Source organism: Neofelis nebulosa, chromosome 2 (genome assembly GCF_028018385.1).
Source record: "Neofelis nebulosa isolate mNeoNeb1 chromosome 2, mNeoNeb1.pri, whole genome shotgun sequence".
In the NCBI taxonomy this organism is placed as follows: Eukaryota; Metazoa; Chordata; class Mammalia; order Carnivora; family Felidae; genus Neofelis; species Neofelis nebulosa.
Window position 1 is genome coordinate 186,892,417 of NC_080783.1, and position 25,473 is coordinate 186,917,889.

General features: G+C 39.3%; 1 protein-coding gene across 4 annotated transcripts in view; it reads left to right on the forward strand.

Annotated features, from left to right (window-relative positions):
* Nucleotides 1-25,473, forward strand: part of EIF2B3 (eukaryotic translation initiation factor 2B subunit gamma) — a 120,525-nt gene that overhangs the window by 15,412 nt on the left and 79,640 nt on the right. For 3 of the 4 annotated variants that reach the window (XM_058717631.1, XM_058717634.1, XM_058717632.1), the window contains exon 4: nucleotides 21,678-21,837. In XM_058717631.1, the coding sequence (XP_058573614.1) occupies nucleotides 21,678-21,837 (160 nt within the window). Of the gene's footprint in view, nucleotides 1-2,724; nucleotides 2,850-3,646; nucleotides 3,817-21,677; nucleotides 21,838-25,473 lie in introns of all 4 variants that reach the window. The other variant, XM_058717633.1, reaches the window with a different exon arrangement.

The following is a 25,473-nucleotide window of genomic DNA, read 5'->3' on the forward strand; positions in this document are numbered from 1 at the left end:
GGCACCCCTCCCCAAGTGTATTTTTAAGATGGAAGCAGCTTGAACATTTTTATGAGAGAGCAGAAGGGCCAGTGAGAGGTATAGAAGAAAGATAAATGATGAATGAGGTCCCCAAGGAGACAAGAAGGAATGAAGGAGCAGCTTTGGGCAAGAGGAAGACTATATCTTCCACTGAAATGAGAAGATAGGAAGAAAGGGAAACTCAAAAGCAGATCAAGAAGGAGAGATAGGAATTAAAAAAATTCACTCCTGAGGCCTCTGTATTCTTGATGAAGTAGGAGGTGCATTTGTCTGTTGAGAATGTGGAGAGAGAAACGTGATGGGATTGGGACCTGTGAGTAGTGAAGCTTTAGAATTGTCACTGGAAAATGGGAGAGAGCTGACTATGGACACTGAGAAGGAGACCTGAGCAGCATCAGGAGTATAGCTGGGGTTGAAGAATATAAATTATAATTACCACAATTAGTACAGTCGTGGTAAATTTTTTTTCTTGTTTTTCTGTCTTTTACCACTGCTCAGGTGTCTAGGTATAGAGGAGAAGACATGTTTGGATTGATCGGGGTTATGGGGAAGGTCAATATTTGTATCCACTGGAGAGGGAAAAATTGAGGCTAGGCAGAATAAGATTTGGCTAAGGACTTGATGGACAAAGGCCTTCCTTCTCTTCTTTCTGGCATGAGCTTAGCAAAAACTTTCCTTGCAGAGGCAGTCTCTCCAAATTGGAACTGAGTCCTTGTTAAGAGTTTTTATCCAGTCCTCTTCTTGGGACAGTTAGTTTGCTTTCTTTTCTTGCATCATGTATAGTACTACAACGTCCATCCTTGCACCAGTTTCTTTGTGCTCTTGTTTTGAAGATAGACACCTAGGAGTGATGTGCGGATCATAAGGTATGTGCATTTCCAGCTTTACTAGATACTGGCAAATATGAATACAGTCATATTAGTCTACATTCCCACCGGTAGTATGAATTAGAGTTCTGATTTCTGCCTGTCCTTATTAACAATTGGTATTCTCAAACTTAAATTTTCATTAATATGATGGGTGTGAAATGGTACCTCATTCTTGGTTTAATTTGCGTTTCCTTGATTATTTGTGAAATTGAGGCTTTGGGGGAGATTTTTTTTTGCTAGGTATATTGGTCGTTTTCCTTTTCATTGAGTTTCTCATATCCTTTGCCCATTTTGTGTTTGGGTTATACCTCCCTCTTTCTTTCTTTCTTTCTTTCTTTCTTTCTTTCTTTCTTTCTTTCTTTCTTTCTTTCTTTCTTTCTTTCTTTCTTTCTTTCTTAAATGTCTATTTATTTATTTTTGAGAGAGAGAGCACAAACAGGGAAGGGGTAGAGAGAGAGGGAGATAGAATCCCAAACAGACTCCATGCTGTCAGCATAGAGGCCCATGCTGGGCTCAAACCCACCAATGACCTGAGCCAAAATCAAGAGTCGGATGCTCAACCAACTGAGCCTCCCAGGCATCCCATCTTTTTCTTACTTATACATATACTCTGTATATTCTGTATACTAATCCTTTAGTTATATGGTTACAAGTTTTCCCCCAGTCTGGAGCGCCTGCGTGGCTCAGTTGGTTAAGCTTTATGCCACTGACTTATCAAAGAAAACAGGTTATTTGTCATGTAGAATCTCTGACATCTGTCGTGTGTCTGGTTGCTCTCTACTGATGTCACTTAACTTGTTTTTCTTTCCCAGTATTTTCTTATAAATTGTAATTTGGATCTAAATGTTAGCTAGATTCAATTTCAACTTTTTTTGTAATAATGTTTCATATGTGTACTTCTTATTGCATTGTATCCAGCTCTGAAATCAGACATTTAAAAAAGTCCTGATTTTCTTATGTACAGCTTTTTACATGTCAATCATACCTCAACAAAGAGGTTTAAAAAAAAAAAAAGCCCTGGTTTCTTTTTGTGGAGAATGATGTTTAGATACTGCAGTCTGAGATCTAGGAGAAATAGAAGATTTTAAATTTTAATGTAATTGATTTTTCATTCTTTTCCTTTATGGTTTGTGATTTCTGTCACAATTTAGAAATTCTTCCCTTTATGAGCTTTTTATATGTACATATAAAGTTCATTTATTTACTTATTTTTGAGAGAGAGAGAGCACAAGCAGGTGAGGGACAGAGAGATGAAACAAAATACCAAGCAGGCTTCATGCCAACAGCGCAGAACCCGGCGCGGGGCTTGAACTCAAAAACCATATGATCAAAAGTCAGACGCTTAACCACTCAGCCACCCAGGTGGCTTCCCTTCTGAGGTCTTAAAGATACTTTGCATAAATTTTTAGTTTTGCTTTTCATAGTTTAGGCTCAAATTCACTTAGAATCTCTCCACTTATTTCAGGCTTTTAAAATATATCTCAGTAAAGTTTTATAATTTTCATCATAAAAATCTTTATTTATCTTTTGTCAAATTTATTCCTAAATTGTGTTTTCACGTTCTCTCTTTAGTATGTACTTTGTAGATGTACATAATGTATACAACTTAACCAAACAGTTCTGTAAAACTTTGAGTGAAGGATAAAGGTCTCCTGCACTATCCTTCCTCATTCATGATTTTTTTTTTCTAGAATGTTGCCTCATTCATTTCTTTTTTCAGCAAAAATGCTCATTCATGATTTTGCTCTTCAGAAGCAACTACTTTCAGCTCTTTTTCCTTCTGGTAATGTCCTCAGTATTTGTAAGTAACATATTTATACTACTATTTTTTTAGTTTTAGTTCTAGTTGATCGATTGAATTTCTACTGTGAAAGATAAGGATGTGGTTCACTTACCAGCCCATCTGCCCTTCCGTGTATACATATACAAACTTCCCCTTTCTTAATCTCCCAAATACAGGTATGTCATAATTTTTTATTAAATCAATCATGAGGGCTTATTTAGAGCTTAACCATGCAGTATACTAGTATTATACTTCCTTTTTTAAAAATCAATTTTATTATGATTTATATATGATATAAATATGCCCATTTTTAAAAAAAAAATTTTTTTTTAACGTTTATTTATTTTTGAGACAGAGAGAGACAGAGCATGAATGGGGGAGGGTCAGAGAGAGGGAGACACAGAATTGAAACAGGCTCCCGGCTCTGAGCTGTCAGCACAGGGGCCCGATGTGGGGCTCAAACTCACGGACCGCGAGATCATGACCTGAGCCGAAGTTGGCGCTCAACCGACTGAGCCACCCAGGCGCCCCTAAATATGCCCATTTTAAATGTACAGTTCTATAATTTTTCTAAATCAGATTTATTGAGGTATAAATTATAGAGAGAAAAAATTCACCCTTTTCAGTGTACTGAGTTTTGACAAATGTATTATTGTTGTATAACTACTGCCTGGATCAAGATAAATGGTTCTGTCATCCCTTACAAGTTTTTACTTTTTCTATATGCAATGTTTTGTTTTCTTAGAGTTACCAATTGCCACACTTTCAAAGTTGCTTGGTTTTCTGTGTTTCCATCATTAATTCATCCTCAGACTTTTTTTTTTTTCATCCTCAGACTTCTAAAAGGAACATAAATGTATCAGTATATTTAAACATACCAGTTTTTTGTTTTGTTTTTGTTTTTGTTTCCTTTGAGACAACCCTGTTAGGAGCCATCCATTCTCTCTTCAAATCTCTACTGTTTGCTCTCTAGGCCTGCTGCAGAGCTGTCATCCTGGGACTTTTCACCATCATTCTAGGAATTCCCTTCTCTCTCCTGGGCTGGATACCCTGGTTCCTAGGTCCCATGTTTCCTCTTTGGTTTACTCCCTCATTTCAAAGGAACTCAACCTTTATTGGCTTCTTAAAGAGAGAGCATGGAAGGTAAATATTTTGAGAACTTGAATGTTTGAAAATGTTTTATTCCATTCCTTACTCTTGAATGATACCTTACTTTTGTATAGATTTCTAGGTTAGAGATAATAGACCTTCAGAATTTTTTGTCCCAAGCCCAAGCAGAGACAGACAGGTTTCCTTGATAACTCTCTATGCTGTAGGTAGACTCCGCGCCCCCCCCCCCACCCCAAAGTTTACCCTTCCACTGAGTTTCCATTTATGCAGGGTCTCCATTCAAACTCCCTACTTCATACCAGCATCCAGCCACATCTTTTGGCCCAATGTAGCCCTTAAAAACCCTAGTTAAGGCAGCCAGGGTTCCTGCTCAGTTTTCACTTCCTTCTTCAGTTCTCACACTTGGTATTTTCCCTTTCTTTCTTGTAAGTTTGAATACACCTGGAATAATTTTTTGTTGAGTCTTCTCCAAAATTTTTAGGTGTTTGTAACACAATTTTGGGGTTCTTAGCCCACAGTTTTCTAATACCAGAAGCCTCCATGCTAAACGCTTAATGTGCATTATTTCATTTAATCCTCCAGCTACTTCTGAGGTGGAAAGAAAGACTATGCATTAAGTACTTTAGTCTCAGTAAATGCATTAAGTAATCAGGGATTAATAGGATGATGTCTGCTAGGTATGGTCAAGTGGCACATGCCTCAGTGGATATTGAATTGTTATTTGAGTGCAGTAGTGAAGTGGATTAGGGACATAGTAAAGAAGAGTTAGAAGAGTACTGTGTGCCCTCTGTAAGACTATCAACAAACACTGCTTGGATCTACTTATTGAAGAAAGACCACTTCTTGAATGTCACTTTTTAATTGAGTTTTATAAGAAAACTAGGAATTTGTGCTAGTGGGGTGATACATAGGGATAGATATTCTTAGTGTGAAAGGGATAGAATAACTCCAAGAAAAGCATAAAAATGTTGGTAGATCCTCTACTTTAACAGTTGAAGGAGTATTACAAAGCTGAGATTATGAGGGAATATTTTAGTTTCATGTTGTATGATCTGATGGCCTCACTCAGTGTAAACATACACCTTTAAAACTTTACCTAGGTCTACATATCTTTGAAATATACTAAAAAAGAAAACATATAAATTAAATAACCTAAGTGGTAGTCTTTTTTTCTTTCTGTGTGGCATCCTGAAGTATATACATTTAAGGTTTAATTTGATCTTTTTTTTAGAAATTGGACAACTTGGAAGGGAGGAGAATAGAAGGGCAGGTGAAAAGTGAAATGGAGAAGCAGCAGAGACCTGCTTTGCAGTAACAGCTGATTATTCACACAAGATGTCTGTAACCAGTTAAACCCTTTTGAGGCTACTTAAATTTGCTAAAGCTTTATAAATGAGTACATTTGAAAAATTAATTTACTTCAGAGCTTTAGTTTCTGTTCTTATAGACGACCCTAAAGTAGGGAGTTAATTTATTAGCTGATTATGAGGGCGTAAATTTTATTTTCTTTGGAGTTACCCAGAATGTTTGCTCTGAAGATCGCAAGGGAGATCTTTCAGGTATACTCTGGATTTCTAATCCCCACAGCCACCTTGAAAGGTAGATTTCTACGGATATCTAATCCCCATACCCACCTTGAAAGGTAGTTGGTATTCTATTTTGCAGTTGAGAAAACTGATACTCAGAGAGCTTAAATAATCTCCCCCAGATCCCACATCTGGTTAGGTGCTGAGCCAGACTAGAACCCAGCCCTGGGTTTTGAGATACTGTACGTTTGTGCATCTCAAATGTCCATGCTTTTTTCACTCCTATTGCCTCCAAGAGACAAGCATCAGCAGTCCTTATAATCTACTCTAACTCTAGACCCTTGGCTTCAGAATAAATTATTAGGTAAGTGTTTTGAGAACAGGTTAGTGAGGTATCTTTAGGAGACCTCAGCAAACTACATCTGTAATAGAGTTCTATAGCCTGTGTTTAAAACACTTAACCTTATATTGCAGGTCTCATGGCTTCTCTTAATTTATAGATTGCAGAGTTGATAATTTTCTATTTAATCTAGACAAGAATCTTTCTTTAGCCTAAGGCAAGCCTCATTTGCCCTCTGCCTCAGTTTCACAACCTAGAAAATAAGGATAATGATACCAACACACTAGTTAGAGGTTTAGTTATGTAAATTCTTTGATGTAGAAAAAGGACTATTGTTACATGTCTTATGAAACAGCTGACATGTTACAACAAAGAACAAACTATGCCAATGAAATCCCCATCCTAGGGACAGCTTATTAGAAAGATTGAGCATATGTGCTATTTTTAGATGCTCAAAAACTAAGTACAAGTTGTTTTCAGTTGAGTGTTTGATATCTTTATCGAATTACAAATCTCTGTCATTCTTTTCTGGAACCTTTCATTTTGCCCAAGGATTTGTTTTTGGCAGATTTCTATCTGCTTGAAAAGAATGAGTACAGTTTGGTTAAGGGAAAATCTGAGAACTTGGTCCCAACTTGCTTGAAGTCTTTAAGTGGCAACTTTCCTTCTTGACTGCTTTGGTGGGCTGGGGTTGCATAGGAAGGCCTCAGGATATCCCCAGTGATGCCTTCTTTGAGCCCACTGGTGGAATAATGAAAAGCCCAGGAGCTATGGTGGAAGTAAGTTAAACAAGGACATTTTAAACCTTTTTTTTTCTGTCCCTAGGAAATCTCAGTGGAGCTTTTCTCTTGACTGTTCTAACCTAGTATATATATTCACAAGCTTCATGGAATGAGCTAAGGACAGAAACATGATAGCTAGGAATTAGGATAGAACACCCAGGCTATCATTACATACTTTCTTTATCTTTGGGTGGTAAGGAGCCATATAGCTTACAACTCTTGGTAGGACCACCTATCCTGCTCTGAATCATAAGGTAACAAAGACTATAGCCTGACTGGTGGAATGGACTAGTACCATTTGTGGGAAGTCAGTAAGCATTCTGTCCTCATGACCAGGAGTTCATTTGAAGTAGCCTATAGCTATCCATCCTTTTTTCAGCTCTTTTTTTTTTTTTTTTAATGTTTTTAAATTTATTTTTGAGACAGAGCGAGACAGAGCATAAACAGGGGAGGGGCAGAGAGAGAAGGAGACACAGAATCCGAAGCAGGCTCCAGGCTCTGAGCTGTCAGCACAGATTTCAGCTCTTAATTTAAGCATTGTCTGCTTCAACAAGACTTTGTTGGCTTTCTAATACTGGATTATGTTTCATTTTTCTGTACTTGCACAGAGAGTTAAAATTACCTGTCATATTGTCATCTCCCTGCACTAGACTATGGGACAAGAACTGTTTCTGGGCCTGTCACAGAGAGGATGCTCAATATGTATTTATTGAATGAATGACAGATGGAGGCAAGCTCTATGTAAACATTTGGAACATGTTCCTTACTCCTTTGATATAAACATAGATGTTTATATGAGCCTAAAGATGAGTTTTAGTGATTGCAGATCAGAGGGATCATGGCATTGACTGTTTGGTGTTCATTTTATTTGCATCTGTAAATTTCCATCAAGCCTTAAGTTTGCTGACATGGCTGGTCCTCTACCCCAAGTAGGTTATTCCAGAGGGAGGAATTGTCTTGTCTTGTTTTGTCTTGTCTTGTCTTATCAAAGAAATATAGTGACATAGTGAAAAGAACATAGGCTTTCACAAATATAGGTAGATCTGGATTCTAATTCTAGTGCCACCATTTATTAGCATATGCTCTTCAGTGAGGTTACTATCCCTTCTAAGCTTGCATTTAATTCATCTATAAAATAGTCATATTTTTCATTTATTCACAAATATGTATTGAACACATGCTATATACCAAGCACTATTCTGGATGCTGGAAATACAGTGATAAACCAGATAAACAAGATCCCTGTCCTCATAGAGCTATTCTATAAGGAGAAATATATAATAAGAAAACAAATAATTTCTGGTGATAAAAATGCTAAGAAGAAAAATAAAGCAGGATAAGGGGATAAAGAGTGGCAGTGGAAAGAGCTCTTTCAGACAGGAGATAACATTTGAGAAGAAACCCTAATGATATGGGTAGTAAGCCTTAAGGAAGATCTTTCCTTGCAGAGAGAATAGCAAGTGCACATGCCCTGAGTTAGGAATAAATTTAACCTGTTTCAGAAGCAGTAAGAAGACCAATATGACTAGAGCACAGTAATTAAGTAGTAGAATGGTAGTATGGAAGGCCTGAGAGTTATGTGAGGACCAGATCATAAAGGATCTTCTAGATCATAGTAAGAATTTAAAGTTTATATTTTGTTCTATGTTGGGAAACCTTTGGTGGGTTTTGAGTGACATCATCTGATTTATGCTTTTAAAAGATCTCTACAGCTGCTGTATGGAAAGTAAAACTATAATGCAACAGGAATGAATCGAGCAGATCAGTTAGGAGATAGTTGCAATAGTCCAGATGGAAGATAATGCTAAGATGAGAACAGTAGTGGTAGAAGTAGTTGCATTTAAAACATTTTTTAATTATTTTTTTAATGTTTATTTATTTTTGAGAGAGAGAGACAGAGCATGAACAAGGGAGGAGCAGAGAGAGGGAGAAACAGAATTCGAAGCAGCTCCAGGCTCCCAGCTGTCAGCATAGAGCCTGACGCGGGGCTTGAACTCACGAATCATGAGATCATGACCTGAGCTGAAGTTGGATGCTTAACAGACTGAGCCACCCAGGCACCCTCATTCAAGACATATTTTGAAGGTAGAGTTAACAGGACTTTTTATGGATTGGATATATAGAATGAAGAAAAGAGAGAAATGAAACAATAGCTTCTGGATTTTTTACTTGAACAACTGGAGTGATAGTGATAGTAGTGTGGGAGACTGGAGGAAAAACAAGTTGGCAGTCAAGATAATTTTTGGATGTTGGGCACTTGGGTGGCTCAGTCGGTTAAGTGTCCACTCTTGACTTCAGCTCAAGTCATGATGTCACAGTTCATGGGTTTGAGCCCTGTGTTGGCTCTGCGCTGAGAGTGTGGGATTTTCTCCCTCTTTTCTCTCTGCCCCTTCCCTGTTCATGCTCTCTGTCTCACACACGCACGCTCTCAATAAATAAATTTAAAAAAAATTTTTTAAAGATAATTTTTGGATGTTAATTTGTAACACTGGGTATTAGATGTCCATGTACAGATATCAAGTAGGCAGTTTTACAATTCAGAATCTCAAAGGAGAGGTCAGGGCTGAACATATAAATCTGGGGATCATCAACAAAGTGAAATCATCTGGGGAGTGTGTGTAGCAAAAGAAGAGAAGAGGGCTAAAGGCTGAGCCTGGTATTTAGAGACCAAGAACCAGAGGAGGAGGAAACAAAGGTGATTAGGAAGGTACAGCCACTGAAGTAAAAAGAAAGATCAGGAAGTTAAGGTATCATGGAAGCTGTGTGAGGAAAGTGAATCAAAGAGAGAGTGATCAGTTGTGCCAGATATTGCTATGGAAAGTTGAGTAAGATGAGAACCAAGAATTTATCATTGGATTTGGCAACATGGATTCATTGATGACTTAAACTCTTGCTGGAATAGTAGGGACAAAAACCAGATTAGACAGAAGAGGTGAGGGATTAAGAAATGGGATATGTTAGGGCACCTGGCTGGCTCAGTCAATGGAACATGTGACTCTTGAATGTGGGATTGTGAGTTCCAGCCCCACATTGGGTGTAGAGATTACTTTAAAAATAAACAAAAAAGAAAATGGGAGATGGTAAGACAGCTGTTTTTTTTTTTTTTTACGTTTATTTATTTTTGATTATTAACTGATTCTGTTCATGCATTTCTTAGACTGGCTCTCTAATTTTCTTATCTTTTCTTTCATATTTTCAATACGTTTATCTTTTTTCCTTAAGTTTTGTATATGGATGGGGCATGTCAACTGTGAGCTTCACTTTATAGGGTGATATGGTGATAGGGTTGGGCTCTTTTTTTGGTGGATCTCTTATATCTCTATTTTTAGGGTTTTTTCTCTTGGATTACTCAGATTCCCTGGAGAAAACTGTTATCCTGCCTGAAAAGTAAAGACCTGGCTGCTGGCATTCCAGGAAATGAGTTGGGGTCAGGGCTAGGGAGGATGTCTCAGAATCCTGTATGCATTTTTTTTTTTAATGTTTATTTTTGAGAGAGAGAGAGACAGAGTGCGAGCAGGGGAGGGGCAGAGAGAGAGGGAGACACAAAATCCGAAGCAGGCTCCAGGCTCTGAGCTGTCAGCATAGGGCCTGATGCGGGGCTCAAACTCATGAACCATGAAATCATGACCTGAGCTGAAATTGGATGCTTGACCAACTGAGCCATCCAGGCACCCCTGTATGCATTCTTTTTTAAGTCCCCTTTTTTCAGTAAGATGCATCCTCTCTTCCTATCCCAACTGTGATTGTGCTTTCCCAGTCTAGATATCTTCTATTTTACTCTCTTCAGCCCTCTGCCAGTGTGACACATGTGCAGTAGCTGGATTGCACTGAGTGGAAAAGAGAGATCTTTCAACCAGCATTCTTTATTTTAATTCCTCCCTCCCCTGCTTTTTATCCATATCAGTTCCTCAGCCTTTTGAAGAATCTGGTGTAAGTTGAGTTTGTTCTCAGTTTTCCTATGATTAACATGGTCATTTTTTTTTTAATTTTTTTTTTTACATTTATTTATTTTTGATAGAGACAGAGCGCAAGTCGGGGAGGGGCAGAGAGAGAAGGAGACACAGAATCCGAAGCAGGCTCCAGGCTCCGAGCTGTCAGCACAGAGCCCAACGTGGGGCTTGAACTCACAAACCGTGAGATCATGACCTGAGCCGAAGTTGGATGCTTAACTGACTGAGCCACCCAGGTGCCCCAACATAGTCATTTTTTTAATGTTGTCTCCTTTCCCATTCTTCTTACGTTTGTGGGTTTAGGACCATTTTAAAAATCCTTTGTTATTTCAGTGATGTTTTGAGAAGGGCAAATACAGTTGTATGCTTTCAATCTACTATCTTAAAACTTCTATAATAACTAAGGAGAAAGGGTGACAGGGAGTTCTGTAGCTGACTGCAACAAGGAGGAGTAGATGATTTCATCTGTTGTCATGCATTTCAAATGAGTATAGGTCATGGAGTGAGAGAAATGGCCTGAACATGATTGAGTGAAGAGTTCACCTTCTTCACCTTCAGGACTCTTTGATTGGAAGACAGTGTGAAGAACAGAGAAAATGTCCTGAGCAGTTTCTTTGATGCTGTTAAAATTTAGAAACTTAGAATTAGAAAATATTTACAGGGGCAGCTGGGTGGCTCGGTCAGTTAAGCATCTCACTTCAGCTCAGGTCATGATCTCACGGTTTGTGATTTCAAGCCCCGTGTCTTACTCTCTGCTGACAGCTCAGAGCCTAAAGCCTGCTTCGGATTCTAGGTCTCCCTCTCTCTCTGCCCCTCCCCCACTCATTCTCTGTCTCCCTCTTTCTCAAAATAAGTAGACATTAAAAAAAAGTAAAGAAAAAAATATTTATAAAGGGGGCACCTAGGTGGCTCAGTCAATTAAGCGTCCAACTGCAGCTCAGGTCATGATCTTGCAGTTTGTAAGTTCGAGCCCCACGTCAGGCTTTGTTTTGACAGCTCAGAGCCTGGAGCCTGCTTTGGATTCTGTGTCTCCCTCTCTCTCTCTGCCTCTCCCTTGCTTGTGCTCTCTCTCTCTCTCTCTCTCTCTCTTTCTCAAAAATAAATAAACATTTTTAAAAAAAGAAAAAAATATTTATAAAGAAATATATTCTTGGGGCACCTGGGTGTTTTAGTCGGTTGAGCATCTATCTGACTCTTGATTTCAGCTCAGGTCATGATCTCACTGTTTGTGAGTTCGAACCCTGCATCAGTCTCTGCACTAACAGTGTGGGGCCTGCTTGGGATTCTCCCCCTCCCTCCCTCCCCTTCTCTCTTTCTCCCCCTACCCTGTCTACACTCTCTCTCTCAAAATAAATAAATAAACATTAAAAAAACCAAAAAGGCATGTGGGGGCACCTGGATGGCTCAGTCGGTTAAGCATCCAACTCTTGATTTTGGCTCTGGTAGTGATCTCACAGTTCTTGAGTTCGAGCCCCACATCGGGCTCTGCGCTGACAGAGCTTCGGATTCTTTCTCTCCCTCTCTCTCTCTGCCCCTCCCCTGCTCATGCTCTGTTTCTCTCTCAAAAGAAATGAATAAAAATTTAAAAAAATATTTTTTAAAAGGCATATGGATAGTAATTATTCTCTTCTAAAAAAAAAAAGAAAAGCTTGACCCTTGTAATCATACAATTTTATGCCATAAGGGACTTCAGAGATGGTACAGCCCTCTCATCTAATAGATCAAGAAACTGAGACCTATAGAGGGAGTGGCCCATTCAAAGTCACATGTGAAATTAATAAGAAAAAAAAACCTGCCTAATGTTAAGAGTTGCTTTTTGAGAATGGTTTAGTTTCTTTTTTTTTTTAAATGTTAGTTGTCTTTTTCTCATATTATGATAAACTTCCCTTTATCACAGTCCCTAACTACCCTCTGTGACCCTCTCCCAAGCTTTCTGGCTTCCAAGTAAACCGGACAATATTTCTACATATTTTATACTTCAGGACAAAATTAAAATTCGAGTTACAGGTAGAAAATATGTAATGTAATTGTTTTGTTTTCAATTTTTTTTTTAACATTTATTTATTTATGAGAGACAGAGAGAGACAGAGCATGAGCAGGAGAGGGACAGAGAGAAAGGGAGACACAGAATCCAAAGCAGACTCCAGGCTCTGAGCTGTCAGCACAGAGCCTGACAGGCTCGAACTCATGGACTGCGAGACTCATGGACCTGAGCCAAAGTCAGAGGTTTAACCGACTGAGCCACCCAGGAGCCCTTAGAAAAAATGTAATGTAATTGTTAAGAGCATGTTTCATAGTCTTGAAATGGGGCAATTATATTTTTATTCTGTGGACTATTTGTGTCTAACTGAAGAAAAAGAATTGAATTATTTAAAATAAATTCAGAGTAACAAATTCTTTCAAAGTGAAGGTTTGATTTGAGAGAACAAAAAAGCCATGTAATGTCCATGCATTTGGTGATTAAGATTAAATTGCAGATACTTAAAATGCAGATACCAACAATTTCTGCATTTTCATAAACCTCTATGTCTTAAATGTTACAAACTGAGTGACAATAAGTAAATATTTTGCCTCAAAAAAAATTCTGGAAGAGAAGTGATTAGCATTTAACTCATTTAATAATGTCAAAAATTAACAGATTCTCAGTTACTTCTTAGCTTCACACAGGAAAGATGAGTAAAATTCTTCTATTTGTTTGTAACCTGAAGAGGAGAACTTCTTTAGGAAGGTAATGTTGAGTCTCCATTTTAAAATTATAAATCTAGCATATCCCCTCCAGTCATACCCTCCAGGACAGCTGCATCTGGTAAGTTTTCAGACATTTCTGCTTTTTTCCTTTTTGGGGACAACAGGTTTATTTCCTACCTTGTTGCTTTAGGGGGCTGCCAAGTTACCATTTTGGCCCCTGTCCTGTGAACGGTCACAGTCTCTTACAAAGGGGGCTCTCAGCTTTGTCAGAAAGTATGCTGTTTCTAAACGCCTAAAATTGGATGTTTTCTTCTTTGAGTCAGTTTAACAAGGAGAAGGAGGTAACAGGAAGAGTGCTAATAACATTTACAGATGCTTGTTCCCCAGCACTAGGTTAAACTCTGGTGACACAAAGATAAAAGAGCTCCTTATGAAACTCAAAGTCTAGGGGCACCTGGGTGGCTCAGTCGGTTAAGTGTCTGACTTTGGCTCAGTTCATGATCTGGCAGTTCGTGGGTTCAAGCCCTGCGTTGGGGTTCTGTGCTGACAGCTCAGAGCATGGAGCCTGCTTCAGATTCTGTCTCTCTCTCAAGAATAAATAAACATTAAAAATTTTTTTTTTAAGTTGAAGCTAAAATCCATAGATAATTCAATATGGGTGCAGTCATTCAAGAATAAAGGACTCCAGGGGCACCTAGGTGGCTCAGTCAGTTAAGCATCCAACTTCAGCTCAGTTCATGATCTCATGTCTCATGAGTTCGAGTCCTGCATTGGGCTCTGTGCTGACAGCTCAGAGCCTGGAGCCTGCTTCAGATTCTGTGTCTCCCTCTCCCTCTGCCCCTCCCCTGCTCGCACTCTGTCTCTCTCTATCTCTCTTTCAACATTTTAAAAATTTAAAACAAAAAAAAATAGGGGCATCTGGGCAGCTCAATCGGTTAAGTATCTGACTTCGGCTCAGGTCATGACCTCATGGTTCATGTGTTGGGGCTTCTGGTTCTGTGCTGACAGCTCAGAGCCTGGAGCCTGCTTTGGATTCTGTGTCTCCCTCTCTCTCTCTGCCCCTCCCCTGCTCACACTCTGTCTGTCTGTCTGTCTGTCTCTCTCTCAAAAATAAATAAACATTTAAAAAATTTTTTTTAATTAAAAAAAAAAGTCTAGGGGCGCCTGGGTGGCGCAGTCGGTTAAGCGTCCGACTTCAGCCAGGTCACGATCTCGCGGTCCGTGAGTTCGAGCCCCGCGTCAGGCTCTGGGCTGATGGCTCGGAGCCTGGAGCCCGTTTCCGATTCTGTGTCTCCCTCTCTCTGCCCCTCCCCCGTTCATGCTCTGTCTCTCTCTGTCCCAAAAACTAAAAAAAAAAAAAATAATAAAAAAAAATAATAAAAAAAAATAAAAAAAAAAGTCTAGATGGGAGAAAAACCCATTTAATCCAATTTAGTTATTTAAGGTCTGTAATGGAAGAGAAAAGACTTCATTTCTAGCTGAGATAATATATTGGGTACTGTCTTTTATAATAACTGTGACAGGACCTGCAACTTGATGGATGAATGTGTGGTGGGATGGGAAAAGAGAATGGGGAATGCATTTTTGGCAGTTTACTCCAGCAAGTTAACATTAGCTATGTGGTAGGGGAATTGTGGCAGAGAAGGCTGAATTAGGTAGGTGGAGTCATATTTGAAAGACCTTTAGTGTCATACTAAGGAATTTAAACTCAATCTTACAAAGCAGTGATATTCTAAATGGGGTGATCTCAAAGCCGGGGGTGTGTAGGATGGAGTACCAGAGGAAGATATTAGAATAGAATCTCTAGTTCTTTTAATTTTATCTCTTCACTTAAAAAAATATCAATTTTTGTATATGTTGTCTGAAGAGCATGTTATATCACTTATAGTGATTCGTGTATTTTTAAATAAATTTTAAAAGTAAGTGGGAATAGGGGCACCTGAGTGGTTCAGTTGGTTAAGTGTCAGGCTTCGGCTCAGGTCATGATCTCACGGTTCATGGGTTCAAGCCCCGTGTCAGGCTTGTGCTGACAGCTTAGAGCCTGAAGCCTGCTTCATATTCTGTGTCTCCCTCTTTTGCCGCCCCTCCCCCACTCACGCTCTGTCTGTCTCTCTCTCTCAAAAACATTAAAAAAAAATTCTTTTTTGGGCGGCTGGGTGGCTCAGCCAGTTGAGCATCCGACTTCGGCTCAGGTCATGATCTCACAATTCATGAGTTCGAGCCCCGCATCGGGCTCTATGCTGACATCTCAGAGCCTAGAGCCTGCTTCGGATTCTGCGTCTCCCTCTCTCTGCCCCTTCCCTGCTCACGCTCTGTCTCAAAAATAAATAAACATTAAAAAAAATAAGAATAATAAAATAAATGAATAAAAATTCTTCTTTAAAGTAAGTGGGAATAGTTGAATAAATGTTCAACTTTTTTTTTTTTTTTTTTTTTAATGTTTGGAGAACATTATTTTAGGCTGTCTTTAAGTAGGGAAATGAAATAAGTAGTGGAAATTGAAGTGTGGATTAGAATAGGGGAAAACTGGAATGAGAGAGACCAGCTAAGAGACTGGAAGAATACTTTGAGACCTAAACTAAGGTAGTGCAGTGGAGATAAAAGAAAAGGACTTGGTGACCAGTAACATGTTGGGGTAGGGGACTGGGCAAGAAAGAGAGGAATTCATTCCTAGATTATGGCCAGATTTCTCACTTCAGATCCTGGTGGTGGTGACATTATGATTAAGCTAAGGAACACAGGAAGGATGTTTAGCTCTAAGCCTAAGGATTATCACATTTCTTACAGACTGAGTTGGTCATTACTTCCTGCACCTAATGCCCCAGACTCATTAAAAACAAAATGGCAGTTGGCCCTTTGCCTTGCACTTTGGGAACTGCAGACTGGGAGTGTTTTCCAAACATTTTCAATGGAAATCAAGCATGGTGAGGTCTCCATTGCAGTTAGACATTGGTGTTTATTAAAACACCAAACTACTCTTGACGGTTGGATTGGGATTGGACCACATAGGAAATGTAAATTGTAACCATTCATAGTAGCACCAAGTAGCTGAATTCATTAGTTCCATATGGGCAGGGGTGGAGTACAGGGTGGTGATTTGGATCATAGCCATTGTTTGTGGAAGTGCTGGGTGGGTAAAAGCGAGGTTACCTTGCCTTTACGGGTTTTCTTCCAGTGGAATAAGTGTTTTTCTCTCTCCATGCCATAGGAAATTGTTTGCCAGATTGTGTTATTTCTAACAATCTGTCATGGAGCAGCTGCCAGGAAAAGAAGAAAGGCTATTCCCAGTAGCTCTTACCACCTCCCACCATACCGCTACCACCTCACACACATATATACGGTTTTCTGATTTAACTTTTGTTTTTTTCTTCTAGTTTTACTCAGTGGTTTTGGCTTGATTGAAAATGTTCTTGTAATGAGAGATTTCTGAGCCTTGCCATGGCTTTGTAATTGGGTTTTCTGAGCTTAATTTGTTTGCTTTAGCCAAAACTAACTGGCAGCAGTTGGAATTTTGAATTCCTGGAGGTCTTGAGTTCTCCCCAAACACTAACATGCTGTTTTCACCTTCCCTTAAAGACCTTGTATGTTTCCATACAGTTTGTCAAAACTGGACACATTTGCGATCCTTTAGAGCCGTGCTTTTTGCACTTGACATTGCCCTAACTCCTGTAAAGGAACAGACTTGGGATAAAGGGATACTGAGGACTATTAGAACAGTGAGTAGGGAGGTCTGAGGAGATTCCATTCGGTCTCTGCAAAAGAAGAGGCTTACTGTTGGCGTTAGAAAAGAACTGGTTACCTGAAACACGAAGCAGCGGAGGCTTGGTGTGTCCAGGGAACTTTTCAAGTTAATTGCATTTCAGATATACAGTTCCTTCACAGTCCAAACAGTCTATGTTTATTCATGGCTTGTGGTCACACGTGATCAGAAATGCCTCTGGCTCTTAACAGTTTCTCTGCTTTTTCTCTCTGGGTTCCAGTTAGTAGAAAAATATTTGCATTTCTAGAATGGGCTTTACATTTTTAGAATAAAAATCAAACAACAGTTATTTATTTTCTATTATAGCTTTTATAAAAATGTAAAGAGAAATAGGTGGTAGTATGAAGATACAAGGATGATTGTTTTCCTTTTAGACTTTTGTTTCTTTTTCCAGGATTTCCAGCTTTGGAAACAACGTACATTGATCAAAGAGCAAAGACTTCCCTTTGGAAGTGGTGGAGTTGCAAAGAGGATGAGAATGTGTTTGGTTTGAGTGAGTTTTAGATGGAGCATTTTCTGGGGACAGAGGCAGGAGAGGGCCTGACGGAGTAGCACCTCCATCTGTATCCCAAGCCCTGCCCTTTCTGACTGACCCCTCTCTTTTCACACTGAGAGCAGATGGCAACCAAACAGTGGGGGGGAGGGGTCTGTTTCTTGTGCTCTTTGGGGATTTTGCATTCAGCTTAGCAAAAAGTCATCTAAAAGCAAAGAGATAAATGAAGCAGTAGACTGTTCACATTGACCCAGGACTTGTTTGGCATTCACTACACTGACAGATTTATTTTTGGCAAATATTCAATGATAACCGCACTTATTTTCCAAGATGACATTGTCACCACTTCAGAGGCATTTGCATTGGGATCATTTTCTTCACTTTGGAGTACACTTGATAATTAAATTTATTGTAGAACAGTCAGCTTGCAAAAATCAGCCATCTTATTAGAGAAAGAAGTTCTTTTTTCTCAGTAAACTGTCATTTTCATTATAATGAAATGGGACTTCTGTACTGCTGTCCTGACATGTCTTTAATAATAGCCCATGTTCCCTGCCTTCCTATGCATTGTTACAAGAAGTAGGGTTCTGTATGCTATCTCTTCCTGAGCTTTCATATACATAGGCTGATTTGCTAATATTTGGTGGTTCCTAGATGGTGAGGTGAGGAATTTTTTTTCCCTAAAAAAATTTTTTTTTTTTTAGCTCCGTTAAAATCCAGAAGGAACTAAGATAGCTTTAAGCAAAAGAGTAAAAAAATCCAAATTTGAACTTCTTAACTTGAAGAGGCTCTCAAAAGGAATTGTTTGGGCTATAAATAATAAGTTATATGTGTAGAAAAAGAAATGATGGTTCTTGTATTTCAAGAAGTAAGCCAAGGCCTCAGTCAGTTAAGTGTCTGACTTCGGCTCAGGTCTTGATCTCAGTTTGTGAGTTCGAGTCCCAAATCAGGCTCTTTGCTGATGGCTCGGAGCCTGGAGCCTGCTTCAGATTCTGTCTCCTTCTCTCTCTGCCCCTCCCCGACTTGTGCTCTGTCTCTCAAAAATAAACAAATGTAAAAAAAAAAAAAAAAAAAAAAATTAAAAGAACCAAGCCAAGGCATTCTTATAGCTGAGCCTCAATTTCTTTTTTTTTTTTAATATGGAATTTATTGTCAAATTAGTTTCCATACAACACCCAGTGCTCATCCCAACAGGTGCCCTCCTCAATACCCATCACCAACCCCTCCCTCCCTCCCACCCCTACCCCCCCCTCCCGTCAACCCTCAGTTTCTTCTCAGTTTTTAAGAGTCTCTTATGTTTTGCTTCCTCCTGAGCCTCAATTTCTGAGGAAACATGACTTTTTACTGTAGTAGAATGTGAGTTGAATCATCCATTTTTCCCACCCAAAGCAGGAATCTTGATTTTAAATTAAAATCTCAGAAGAGTAGGAACCACGTACAAGAATGTCCATGTAGATACTCATTTTATTTATTCTTAAACCAGGAATAATTTAGTTCAGTGTTTTTCAGACTTTTTAAAATAGCAAAACCTGTTTTCCAAGCCAAAGCTTGTACAGAAGCCTATCTAAGAAAATAAAATTAATAAAAGAGGAGTTTCCCTGGTTGACTCAGAAAGGGCAGTAGGGGGGCGCCTGGGTGGCGCAGTCGGTTAAGCGTCCGACTTCAGCCAGGTCACGATCTCGCGGTCTGTGAGTTCGAGCCCCGCGTCAGGCTCTGGGCTGATGGCTCGGAGCCTGGAGCCTGTTTCCGATTCTGTGTCTCCCTCTCTCTCTGCCCCTCCCCCGTTCATGCTCTGTCTCTCTCTGTCCCAAAAATAAATTTAAAAAAAAAAAAAAAAAAAAAAAAAAGAAAGGGCAGTAGGAATCAGGCTTTACTTCAGGCCCCCCTCAGAAACTGCAGGTGTGCTATTGAGAAACATTTGTGTAGTTAATTTAAATTGCAATTTAAGGAATTCATTTTTCCATTGATTGTTTTGGGACTTCTGTTTTCTGCACTTATGATAAAGTGTAGTAGCAGAATGTATAGGTAGCAATTTGTTAAAAATATATTAAGTAGCCTTTCTTAGCCACTCACTTTAACACTTCCTAGTACACTCTTTCAGAGTAGGGCCTGGGTGAGCATAGAGTAAGTGCTCAATAAATGTTAGGTAAGTGGGGCGCCTTGGTGGCTCAGTCGGTTGAGTGTCCGACTTTGGCTCAGGTCATGATCTCATGGTTCGTGGGTTCGGGCCCCCGCATCGGGCTCTGTGCTGACAGCTCAGAGCTTGGAGCCTGCTTCAGATTCTGTCTCTCTCTCTTTCTACCCCTCCCCTGTTCACACTTTGTCTCTCTCTCTCAAAAATAAATAAATATTAAAAAATAATAAAAAAATAAATGTTAGGTAAGTGAATTGTTGCAAGTGATAATCCAGTTTCTGCTTGAGCACTTCTAATGATGGGAAATTCATTGCCTTACAAAATTACTCTTTTTGACTAGCTCTGATTGACAGATATAAGTTAATATGGAAACTAAAATACTTTTCTTCATGTGTTTCCTCTTTGTTCTTAGTTTTGCTCTTGGGCTATTTAGGTAAAATTTGGTTCTTCCTTAAGACTGCCAGGTATTGGGGTGCCTGGGTGGCTCAGTTGGTTAAGCATCAGACTTCAGCTCAAGTCACGATCTCACGGTTCATGGGTTCGAGGCCTCTGTCAGGCTCTGTGCTGACCTCTCAGAGCCTGGAGCCTGCTTCAGATTCTGTGTCTCCCTCTCTCTCTGCCCCTTCCCTGCTTGCACTCTCTCTCTCAAAAATAAACATTAAGAAAAAAAAAAAGAAAAGACTGCCAGGTATTTAAAGAATGCTTTTAGGGGCACCTGGGTGGCTCAGTTGGTTAAGTGTCAGGCTTCAGCTCAGGTCATGATCTCACGGTTCGTGGGTTCAAGCCCTGCATCAGGCTCTATGCTGACAGCTTGGAGCCTGGAGCCTGCTCTGGATTCTGTGTCTCCCTCTCTCTCTCTCTACCCCTCCCCCACTCTCTCTCTCTCTCAAAACTAAATAAACATTAGGAAATAACGTTTTTAATAAAGAATGCTTTTATCTCTTTCTTTCTTAATCCCACCCCATAATCCTTGTCCTGCCCACTGTCTCCCCTACAGTCTTTTCCCTATTAAACAGCTTCTCTTCTTTCACTATTATGTTTCTAGCTCTTTCACCACCTTGATCATCTTCTTATTGATGCTTTTTTAGTTTATCAAGTATACTCCTAAAATATGATACTCCAGTTGATATCTAGTACCCATAGTGTTGGGTACTAGACAGACCAAAATTTAGAAGTGTCTAAGATCTAAGTTTAGGTGTTTTGGGTGCCTAATACTGTGGACTAGAAACTCCCTTAAATTGGTTCTCAAACTACCAAAGCTATGTTTCTTCAAACACTATTCACTAGTACAGATTATTTATTTATATGAATAGCCATTACAAGTTGTTAGATCTTAGTTACCTAACTACTGTAAACCTGTTTCTTTGTCTGTAAAGTACAAATGCTAATAGTGCTTACTGCATAGTGTTATAAAGATTGGGAATGCATGCAAAGTTACCATGATTCCTGGCTGATAGTACACACTCAGTGAACGTTAATTACTATTATTCGTTATTATTGTAATTAATCTGAATTACCAGACTTGCAATCAGAATACCCACCACATGAGAAAATCTTTTTTTTACTTCATTGATTTATTCATTCATTCATCAAATAATTACTAAATGCCTATTATGTGCCAGACACTGTGGTAGTTAGTTCTCATATTTCTTATCCATAAAAATGAGAACTAATAATATTAATAATAATCCCACACCATGGTGTTATTATAAGAATTAAATGAGTGCTTTTATACATACCTGAGGTTGTATTGTAATTATTTACTAATTACATTGGTTTCCTTGAGAGATGGGACTTATGTTATATTCACCCTTTTATTTTCTAGTACTATAGCAAAGTGACTGTTTCATAGTATTTCATAACCATATGGAATCATCAGACTATGTGAAAATGTTTTTCAAACTGTAAAGGGATATATAAATTTATGATCATTAATTATACATTCATGGAAATAGACAATGTGGTGGTTTTCAGACTCTGTTCCTTAGAGCCCAGGATTCCAGTGGTCCCTCAGATTCAGCAGCCATAAGGCTCACCCAAGGAGAGGCAGATATTCAGTTAGAACAGCCTATTTATGTTACTTATTCTGCTGCTATTAAAAAAGTTTGAAAACAAGTGTCCAGTTTGTGTGTGCTTCTAAGCCATTGTAAGTTTATCCTGTGATGATTTTTGTGATCCATTGCCTTTTGTGATATTGACTTTCCCCTTCTCCATTTGACAGACAGATGTTCTAGTCCTGAGCTGTGATCTCATAACAGATGTTGCCTTACACGAAGTTGTAGACCTGTTCAGAGCTCATGATGCATCCCTTGCGATGTTAATGAGAAAAGGCCAAGATGGCTTAGAACAAGTTCCAGGTCAAAAGGGGAAAAAAAAAACAGGTAAGGAGACTGGAGTTTGGTTTATTTGTATGTTAGGTTTTTATAATTATTATTGTCATTCATGTTTTCACTTAAGAAACATTTATTGAAAATTTAAAGGATGTGTTCAATTTGGGGCATCTGGCAAGCTCTGTTGGTAGAGCATGTGACTCTTGATCTCTGGGTTATGAGTTCAAGCGCCATGTTGGAAGGAAGGGAGGAAGGGAGGAAGGGAAAGAAAGGAAAGAAAGGAAAGAAAGGAAAGAAAGAAAGAAAGAAAGAAAGAAAGAAAGAAAGAAAGAAAGAAAGAAAGAAAGAAAGAAAGAAAGAAAGAAAAATTGACTGATTCATTTATTGAGAGCTGATTGCACTGCAGGCACTGTGCTAGGGGTTGATGACATAAAGTCAGAAAAGACAGTTCCTGACTTGAAGAGGCTTAGAACTATTGATTAGATTTTGTAAAGTCCAGAGGATTTGTGTGCAGAGAGGAGCACTCAGAATTATTTGCATTGTGTTTAAGGCTCAAATAATTGAATGCATATATCTAAGAAACAAAAAATCTAATTTAAGATCAAATATTAAAAAATAGTTAAACTAGGGATACCTGGATGACTCGGTTGAGCATCCAACTCTTGATTTTGGCTCAGGTCATGATCCCAGGGTCATGGGATTGAGCCCCATGTCAGGCACTGCACTGAGCATGGAACCTGCTTAAGACTGTCTCTCCCTCTCCCTCTCCCCCTCTCCCCCGCTTGCATTCTCTCTCTCCCTCTCCGTCTCCCTCTCCCTCTCCCTCTCCCTCTCCTTCTCAAATAAAAAATAGAATAATTTTAGGGGCACCTGGGTGGCTCAGTCAGTTAAGCATCCGACTTCGGCTCAGGTCATAATCTCACGGTTGGTGAGTTCAAGCCCTATGTCGGGCTCTGTGCTGACAGCTCAGAGCCTGGAGCCTGCTTCAGATTCTGTGTCTCCCTCTCTCTCTGCCCCTCCCCCACTCGTACTCTGTTTCTCTCTGCCTCTCAAAAATAAAGAAATGTAATAAGAAAAAAAATTTAAAAAAAAAAAACAATTTTGATGCTTAAATTGTCACACCTTGGCCATTGAAAGTTTATTTAAGCTGACTCCTCTCTTTGAAAACGTATGATGTACACTGGTAACCTGCTTTTTAGCTGAAGTGTAATTACAGAAGACAGGGAAGCAAGGAATAGGACTGGAGAGGATACAGAGATCAGACTAAAGAGTTTGGACTTTATCCTCAAAACAGTGGGGAGTTGGGGTACCTGGGTGGTTCAGTTGGTTGAGCATCCGACTTTGGCTCAGGTCATGATCTCACAGTTCATGAATTTAAGCCCCATATCAGGCTCAGTCTGTTGAACGTCCAACTCTTGATTTCAGCTCAGGTCATGATCCCATGGTTCATGGGTTGCAGCCCCACCTCAGGCTCTACGCTGACAGTGCAGAGCCTGCTTGGGATTCTCTTTCTCCCTCTCTCTCTCTCTGCCCTTCTCTGCACATGCTCTCTCTCTCTCTCAAAATAAATAAACTAATAAACAAATTAACATTAAAAAAAAAAAAAGAACATCTTAGAAAAAAAAACAGTGGAGAGTTGTTGAGGAATTTTATTGTATGTGCTGCTGAAGTGAGCACAAGTTGTTGAGGAATTTTAAACGAGAATGTCTGATCAGATTTGTGTTATAGAAAGATTTTCTATTCTTAATATGAAATTTTGAATTTTTCTGTATCTGTATTTTATTATATTTGAAAGCTGAGTTTCACCTAAATAACTGAGTTTTAAATTCCTCCTGTGGAAGGGCCCCTGGCTGGCTCAGTCAGTTACGCATTCGACTTTGGCTTGGGTCATGTTCTCATGGTTTGTGGGTTCAAGCCCCACATGGGCTCTCTGCTGTCAGCACAGAGCCCACTTTGGATCCTCTGTCCCTTCTCTCTCTACCCCTCCCCCACTCGTGCTCACACACACTCTCACGCTCTTCCAAAAATAAATAAACACTAAAAATAATAATACAAAAAATAAATTCCTCCTGTGGAATGCTATGCATTTCAATGATAAGAACTTTTTTTTTAAAGAACCCTAATATTCTCAAATTGTATATTTGGTCTGCCTCTTAGCTCTTATGTGCCAGAATAGGCTACAGTCCCCTTTTTCCCAGATATTGTTTAATAGAGTGGATCCGGTAGGTCCAAGTTTCCCAAATGGTGTTCTTACCAACTTACAAGAAAATGACTAATGGCTAGATGTTTCAGCAGCCATCTTTCCCCCTCTTGCCACTTCTTTCCCAGAAGATTTGTAGATGGTAGATTCTGAGGAGGGCAAGATCAAATTCATGTTTGGATTTTTGGGACTTTTTTTTTTTCCTTACTCCAGGTCTTTACACATGTTGTTCTCTGCCCAAAATCCTCGCCATCCCCTCTCCCCACAACACACGTACTCTAAATTTAGCTTAGCCTTCAAGTTCTTTTCTGAGAGGGGCCTTTCTTGACCCTCTAATATGAAATCATACTCCTTTGTTTGTCTAAATATGGTAGCCCTGCTGTCTTATTTACTCTCTCCTCTACTCAACTGTAAGTTCTGTAAGAGCTGGGATCATTATATTCTATTTTGTTCATTTTGTCCCCAGCACTTGGCCTAGTTATGGCCCATAGCAGTCAATAGATGTTATCGAATGGTTGAGGAGCCTGCCTGTAAAGGCAATTCTTATTGTCCCCCACCCAGTAAGAGAAATTAGATTCAACTTTTATTTAGTCTATCCAGTTCACTGTAGTATTTCTTAAACTCCTCCCCACTTCTCAGAGTTATATAGCCTTGGTCCAGGCTAGATTCAATAAATATCAGTGTGCTTGAGAATCACACAAATGAAAGCTGTCACTTGGCTGTCACCTCTCAATCAGCTTAGCTCCCTCTGCACTAACAAATGTTGGCAGGCCTTCTGAGCCTGTTTGTTTTTTTGGGATTTTTGTTTTGTTTTGTTTTTTGCTTCAGCTTTCTTTATTTCTCAAAGCTGAACTGTTAGAAAACTCTCTGCTTAGGTTTCTGCTTTATCTCTTTTCTCTTCTCAATCCCCAACTCCCCCACTCTTTCTAATTATATTTAACAGAACTGACTTGAAATCCCAGCATATTGAAAATCGAAATTGTTGGGGCGCCTGAGTGGTTCAGTCGGTTGAGCGGCCGACTTTGGCTCGGGTCATGATCTCGCGGTCCGTGAGTTTGAGCCCCGCGTCAGATTCTGTGCTGACAGTTCAGAGCCTGGAGCCTGTTTCAGATTCTGTGTCTCCCTCTCTCTGACCCTCCCCTGTTCATGCTCTGTCTCTCCCTGTCTCAAAAATAAATAAATGTTAAAAAATTAAAAAAAAAAAGAAAAGAAAAGAAAATCGAAATTGTTGTGATTGAAGAAACAGCATGCAGAAGTAGGTTCAAATATGCTAGAATTTATAAGTCACAGTGTACAATAATAGGAGCATATGTAAAATACAGGGAGCAATTTAATGCCCCAGTTACAGGGAAATATATTTAAAAACATGGTATTTGAAAAGAAGGAGGAACAACTTACTAATATGCAGACAGGCTACTTGGAATGAGATCCCTGACTTATAAATGCATTAAGTTTTGATATAGTCATTGAATTTAGAACATACTATA